At 57.5% G+C, this 7,284-nt stretch overlaps 1 protein-coding gene across 1 annotated transcript; it reads left to right on the forward strand.

The window, feature by feature from the left end:
* Positions 1-217: 217 nt before the first annotated feature.
* Positions 218-6,566, forward strand: LOC112616928 (ATP-binding cassette sub-family A member 7-like; the record flags this gene model as incomplete). The annotated part of the gene is made up of 17 exons (XM_025373688.1): positions 218-420; positions 681-729; positions 898-1,002; positions 1,085-1,239; positions 1,468-1,592; positions 1,678-1,776; positions 1,996-2,250; positions 2,803-2,835; positions 2,961-3,138; positions 3,226-3,395; positions 3,790-3,967; positions 4,197-4,312; positions 5,072-5,216; positions 5,304-5,427; positions 6,099-6,228; positions 6,301-6,421; positions 6,504-6,566. Coding segments are annotated over 17 exons (2,249 nt in total), but the record flags the coding sequence as incomplete, so codon positions are not given.
* Between the last annotated feature and the right edge of the window lie 718 nt (positions 6,567-7,284).

The raw sequence follows: 7,284 nt of genomic DNA on the forward strand, positions 1-7,284 counted from the left end.
ATGGTCTCGATCTCCTGACCTCGTGATCCGCCCGTCTCGGCCTCCCAAAGTGCTGGGATTACAGGCTTGAGCCACCGCGCCCGGCCTGGCCTAAGTTCTTAACCTTGATCTCTGCCTGCAGGGACAGTCCCCTCACAGGTCACCAATGCCTCTTCCCCAGGGAGACTGGGGTGGGGCGTGAGCTGGGGCTCTCTGAAGCACCCCTCTGTCCACACAGGCACTCCTCAGCTGCTGGCCCTGGTGCAGCACTGGGTGCCCGGGACACGGCTGGTGGAGGAGCTGCCACACGAACTGGTGCTGGTGCTGCCCTACACGGGTGCCCATGACGGCAGCTTCGCCACACTCTTCCAAGAGCTAGACACGCGGCTGGCAGAGCTGAGCCTCACTGGCTACGGGATCTCCGACACCAGCCTCGAGGAGGTGTGAGGCCTGGGTGCTGGTGAGGTGGGGCCAGAAGGAGGGCTGCCTGGAGGAGGTAGTGTTTTGAAGGATGAATAGCAGTGTGTTTATGAGCAGCAAGGACATTCAGGGAGGAGGCATGGCACATGAGGAGCTCTGGTGGCTCAGACGTCCCTTGGGAAGGTCTGGGGGACCCATGGTGTAGGAGGGGTGGGGGGCTCATAAGCCCCCAGTTCCCCCTGTGGGTGTCCAGGCTCTGAGCCCCCCGCTTGTCTCCCCAGATCTTCCTGAAGGTGGTGGAGGACTATGCTGCGGACACAAATACGGAGGGTGCGGCCGCAGCTCCCTGACCCCTGACCCCGATCCAGAGTGGGACTGAAACCAAGTTCCCATCCCTGGCTTAGTCTGGTCCAAGGCATAGCGTTTACCCCTATGCCTGATTTCTAATCCCCCAATCTGTGATCTTCAACTTTGACCCTGACCCCAATGGCCCTGCAGATGGCAGCTGTGGGCAGCACCCGTGCACGGGCATTGCTGGCCTAGATGTGACCCTGCGGCTCAAGATGCCACCGGAAGAGACAGCGCTGGAGAATGGGGAGCCAGGTAAGTCCTCCCCAGTGGCCCTGTGGTTCTCCCAGCCCCCCACCCATAGCAGCGTGAGCACTGACCTTCTCATCCCTCACAGCTGGGTCAGCCCCAGAGACCCAGGCCCTGCAGGGCTCTGGGCCAGACACCGTGGGCCGGGTACAGGGCTGGGCACTGACCCGCCAGCAGCTCCAGGCCCTGCTTCTCAAGCGCTTTCTGCTTGCCCGCCGCAGCCGCCGCGGCCTGTTCGCGCAGGTGAGGGGGGCCAGCACCAGGGAGTCGCATGGGAGTCCCTGAGTTCCCTACCCTGGCCATCCACTCAGTGGCCTAATTCAAACCCTTACCCTCATGTGTATTCCCAACCCAGAGCACATTTATTGAGGGCACTGGGGAGCCATGGGTGGTTGTAGAGCATGAGCAGGGACAGGGGCAAGCAAGCCTGGAAGGTGGGTGGAAGCAGCAGCTGATGGGCTGGTCCCCCAGATCGTGCTGCCTGCCCTCTTTGTGGGCCTGGCCCTTGTGTTCAGCCTCATCGTGCCTCCTTTCGGGCACTACCCGGCTCTGCGGCTCAGTCCCACCATGTACGGTGCTCAGGTGTCTTTCTTCAGGTGGGTGCAGAAGGAAGGGGCTGGTGGCAGGAAGACGAAGGATCTGGGGGTACAGCCCTGACCCTCCATCTCCCCTCACACACAGCGAGGACGCCCCGGGGGACCCTGGACGTGCCCGGCTGCTCGAGGCACTGCTGCAGGAGGCAGGACTGGAGGAGCCCTCCGTGCAGAATAGCTCCAACAGGTGACGGCATCTCATTGGCCTGGACCTTGCCCCTCTCTGGCCTCAGTTTTCCCATCTGGTCCCTGGCCAAGGGGCCTCAGGGGGCACCCGAAGCATCCCCTGTGCCCACCTGGGAGCTGGGAGCCTCTGTGTCTCCAGGAGCCCCCAGAAGCTGGGTGCTCACAGACCCGCACCTTGACCCTGCTGGGCCCCTGAGTGTGCACAGCCCATTGTCTGCAGGTTCTCGGCACCAGAAGTTCCTGCTGAAGTGGCCAAGGTCTTGGCCAGTGGCAACTGGACCCCAGAGTCTCCTTCCCCAGACTGCCAGTGTAGCCGGCCCGGCGCCCGGCGCCTGTTGCCCGACTGCCCGGCTGCAGCTGGTGGTCCCCCTCCGCCCCAGGCAGTGAGCAGCTCCGGGGAAGTGATTCAGAACCTGACGGGCCGGAACCTATCTGACTTCCTGGTCAAGACCTACCCGCGCCTGGTGCGCCAGGGGTGAGCCATGCCCCGGGACTCAGTTTCCCTGGCTATAGCGTGGGTCCTTGGGTTGGTAGGGCTGGTATGGTACTGGGGGAGGTGGAGGAGAGGTTGGATGCCCAGCCTGGGGCTCTGGGCTGGGGGTCCTGTGTGCCCTCCTCTCCTCTTTTTTTTTTTTTTTTTGAGATGGAGTCTCCCTCTGTCACCCAGGCTGGAGTGCAGAGGCGTGATCGCAGCTCACTGCAACCTCCACCTCCCAGGTTCAAGCAATTCTCCTGCCTCAGCCTCCCAAGTAGCTGGGACTGCAGGCATGTGCCAGTGCACCTGGCTAATTTTTGTATTTTTAGTAGAGACGGGGTTTCACCGTGTTGCCAGGCTGGTCTTGAACTCCTGACCTCAGATGATCCACCTGCCTTGGCCTCCCCAAGTGCTGGGATTACAGGCGGGAGCCACCGCGCCTGGCCTTCTTTTCTCTTTTTGTCCCACCCTTGACTCTGCAGGCCCCTCTCACCATTTCTCTCTGTCCCACATCCCTGTCTCTGCCTGTGTCTCTGTCCGTCTCTCCCACAGCCTGAAGACTAAGAAGTGGGTGAATGAGGTCAGGTGAGGAGGGGTCTAGCTTGGGGTCCCCTGCCCCAGTTCCACTCCCGTGCCCTCTGCCTGCCCCCTGGGAGCTCTCCCAGCCCCCCGGCCCTCAGCTCCCCTTCCCTGCCTGCATGGCCTCATAGGTATGGAGGATTCTCGCTGGGGGGCCGAGACCCAAGCCTGCCCTCGGGCCAAGAGTTGGGCCACTCAGTGGAGGAGTTGTGGGCGCTGCTGAGCCCCTTGCCTGGCGGGGCCCTCGACCGTGTCCTGAATAACCTCACAGCCTGGGCTCACAGCCTGGATTCTCAGGACAGCCTCAAGGTGGGAACTGGGGGTGACAGGTGGGTGTCCTGTCACAGCAAGGTCCAACCCCATTTTCCTGACCCTATGACCTTGACCCCCACCCAGATCTGGTTCAACAACAAAGGTTGGCACTCCATGGTGGCCTTTGTCAACCGAGCCAACAACGCACTCCTACGTGCTCACCTGCCCCCAGGCTCGGCCCGCCACACCCACACCATCACCACACTCAACCACCCCTTGAACCTCACCAAGGAGCAGCTGTCTGAGGCCGCACTGTGAGTCCCTCCACCCTTCATGTCCTACCCTTTCTCCGTTTCTCTGTCGTTTGAGGTGGTGGGAACTGGATTTGAACCCTGACATACTCTTGCTTTATAAATGGGGGACAGAAACTGTTCCTCTGCTCCCTAAACCAGGGAAATGGGACCTCCTCAGGCTCCACAGGCCCCAGCCTCCCCAACACATCCTCGTCCCACCAACCTTTATCCTGTCTTGAGACCTGTACAACCTCTGCTGCCAAATCCCAGGCACTGTCATCCCTAAATTGCCCCCACCATCTCTGCCACTGCTGACTGCCCCATAGACCTTTGTCCCATCAATGGCGTGTTCAGCTCTGCTCTGAGCAACCCATGCGCCCTCACCCTACAATAGCCCTCATGTACTCACCTCCAGGATGGCCTCCTCGGTGGATGTCCTCGTCTCCATCTGTGTGGTCTTTGCCATGTCCTTCGTCCCGGCCAGCTTCACTCTTGTCCTCATTGAGGAGCGAGTCACCCGAGCCAAGCACCTGCAGCTCATGGGGGGCCTGTCCCCCACCCTCTACTGGCTAGGCAACTTTCTCTGGGACATGGTGCGGGGGCTGCTTGGATGGGTGGGGGCCCAGCCACTGCTTGCCAGTGCCCTGTATGGCCCCTTCTAGGCAGGGGCTTGTCCAAGATGGCCTGGGTAAAGTCTTAAGGATTGTGGGAGACTTTGTGTCCTCCTTCTCAAAAAGCAAGGAGGTCAGGGTGGGAATAGGGCTGAGGGTGGTAGTCCCCACCGCTTCACACTGATAAAGGTAACTGCCATCTCCAATGCAGTGTAACTATTTGGTGCCAGCGTGCATCGTGGTGCTCATCTTTCTGGCCTTCCAGCAGAGGGCATATGTGGCCCCTGCCAACCTGCCTGCTCTCCTGCTGTTGCTACTACTGTATGGGTGAGGACCCCAGTCCCTCAGGGCCTATTCTTACTGCCCCTTACTGCCTTCCCCATCAATGCTGCTGAGAGAACTCTGCAGCAGCTCCCCAGGAGAGGATATGGAGGTCTGGGGTGATACCATGTGTGATCCAATTCAGTGGTGTGCCAAGGTGGCCTTAAAAGCTCATCTTGTCCTGACTCATATTAATAGAGGTCTAAGGCAGCCCACGCCTGTAATCCCAGCACTTTGGGAGGCTGAGGCAGGAGGACTGCTTGAGGTCAGGAGGGCAACATAGAGAGCCTTTTCTCTAAAAAGAAAGAAAGGGCTGGGCATGGTGGCTCACGCCTGTAATCCCAGTACTTTGGAAGGCCGAGGCAGGCAAATCACAAGGTCAGGAGATGGAGACTATCCTGGCTAACATGGTGAAACCCCATCTCTACTAAAAATATAAAAAAATTAGCCAGGCTTGGTGGCCTGCACCTATAGTCCCAGCTACTCGGGAGGCTGAGGCAGGAGAATGGCGTGAACCCAGGTGGCAGAGCTTGCAGCAAGCCAAGATCGCACCACTGCACTCCAGCCTGGGTGAAAGAGTGAGACTCAATCTCAAAAAATAAAAAAATAGAAAGAGAAAAAGAGAAAGAAAAAAAAAAAAACAGAAATGTGCTTTGGGTGAAAATGTCGAGGTCTAAGGCAGAGAAGATGGGAATGGAGATTTTTATTCCTCTCTGGGCTTCTCAGTCTGAGTAGTTACTCCAGTGACTCCTATTGTCCCTTCAGCTGGTCGATCACACCGCTCATGTACCCAGCCTCCTTCTTCTTCTCCGTGCCCAGCACGGCCTATGTGGTACTCACCTGCATAAACCTCTTTATTGGCATCAATGGAAGTATGGCCACCTTTGTGCTTGAGCTCTTCTCTGATCAGGTGGGGCACCATGAGGCTGGGGCTTGGGCTGGGTTGGGTTGTTGGACTCAGCCCCTAACCAACATCCCTCTTGCTGCCCTTGAGCAGAAGCTGCAGGAGGTGAGCCGGATCTTGAAACAGGTCTTCCTTATCTTCCCCCACTTCTGCTTGGGCCGGGGGCTCATCGACATGGTGCGGAACCAGGCCATGGCTGATGCCTTTGAGCGCTTGGGTGAGAACTTCCTGTCAGGCGGGGCCATGGCTACAGATAGCTAGCACCCTTGGAGACCTAGAGTTAATTATACACAGTGGAGACAAACAGCCCCGCCAGGGAGACAGCCAGGATTCTTAGGTGGCGGCAAGATTGGGCCAAGTTGGAGGTACAAGAAAGCAGCCATATTGTAATCCTAGCACTTTGGGAGACTGAGGCGGGCGGATCACAAGGTCAGGAGATCGAGACCACCCTGGCTAACACGGTGAAACCCCGTCTCTACTAAAAATACAAAAAATTAGCCGGGCGTGGTGGTGCGCACCTGTAGTCCCAGCTACTCAGAGGCTGAGGCGGGAGAATGGCATGAACCCGGGAGTCGGAGCTTGCAGTGAGCCAAGATCGCGCCACTGCACTCCAGCCTGGGCGACACAGCGAGAATCGATCTCAAAAAAAAAAAAAAAAAAAGAAAGCAGCCATATAAAGCTAATTCTGTCTTAGATTACATCACAAGAGGCCTAAGCCTCTAATTAAGGAAGGTGATAAAACTTCTGTTTTCTATGCCAATTAGACTCCAGCTGAGTGGCCTATCCAATTTGTGCTCCTTTCCCTTAAGAATCCAGAGTGACATGGACGGTGAAGGGGCCAGAAACCAAGACTCTCATAGACCCAGTCCCTCCTTTCTATATCCACAGGAGACAGGCAGTTCCAGTCACCCCTGCGCTGGGAGGTGGTCGGCAAGAACCTCTTGGCTATGGTAATACAGGGGCCTGTCTTCCTTCTCTTCACACTGCTGCTGCAGCACCGAAGCCAACTCCTGCCACAGTTAGTCAGGTCTACAGAGAGGGTGGCAGGGGCCAAGGACCTACTTTAGGCCCACAAATGTTCTGTCCCCAGACCCAAGGTGAGGTCCCTGCCACCCCTGGGATTGGAGGATGAGGATGTAGCCCGTGAACGGGAGCGGGTGGTCCGAGGAGCCACCCAGGGAGATGTGTTGGTGCTGAGGAACTTGACCAAGGTAGGTGTGGCCAGGTTGACTGCTGGGTTGGGGGGGCTCCCACTGGCCCACTCACCTTTCTGAAGGACCTGCACTCTTCCAGGTATACCATGGGCAGAGGATGCCAGCTGTTGACCGTTTGTGCCTGGGGATCCCCCCTGGTGAGGTGAGTCCAGGGGTGGAGGCCTGGTGCAGGGAAAGTGAGAGGCTGCCCTACTGAGTGCCCTCCCCATCATCCTTTACTGAACACCTACTCTGTGCCCACGGCCCTTTATTGAGCAACTACTGTGCATCCACCACCTTTTATTGGGCACCTACTGTGTGCCAATATTTGTGCTCCTATTTTTATTTTATTTTATTTTATTTTATTTATTTTTTTGAGACGTAGTCTCTCTCTGTCGCCCAGGCTGGAGTGCAGTGGCACCATCTTGGCTCACTGCAAGCTCCACCTCCTGGGTTCATGCCATTCTCCTGCCTCAGCCTCCCAAGTAGCTGGGACTACAGGCGCCCACCACCACGCCCGGCTGATTTTTGTATTTTTAGTAGAGACGAGTTTTCACTGTGTTAGCCAGGATGGTCTCGATCTTCTTTTTTTTTTTTTTTTTTCTTTTTTTTTTTTTTTTTTTGAGACGGAGTCTCGCTCTGTCGCCCAGGCTGGAGTGCAGTGGCGCGATCTCAGCTCACTGCAAGCTCCGCCTCCCGGGTTCCCGCCATTCTCCTGCCTCAGCCTCCCGAGTAGCTGGGACTACAGGCGCCCACAACCGCGCCCGGCTAGTTTTTTGTATTTTTAGTAGAGACGGGGTTTCACCGTGGTCTCGATCTCCTGACCTTGTGATCCGCCCGCCTCGGCCTCCCAAAGTGCTGGGATTACAGGCATGAGCCAC

The sequence above is a fragment of the Theropithecus gelada genome, unplaced genomic scaffold (genome assembly GCF_003255815.1).
Source record: "Theropithecus gelada isolate Dixy unplaced genomic scaffold, Tgel_1.0 HiC_scaffold_1419, whole genome shotgun sequence".
In the NCBI taxonomy this organism is placed as follows: domain Eukaryota; kingdom Metazoa; phylum Chordata; class Mammalia; order Primates; family Cercopithecidae; genus Theropithecus; species Theropithecus gelada.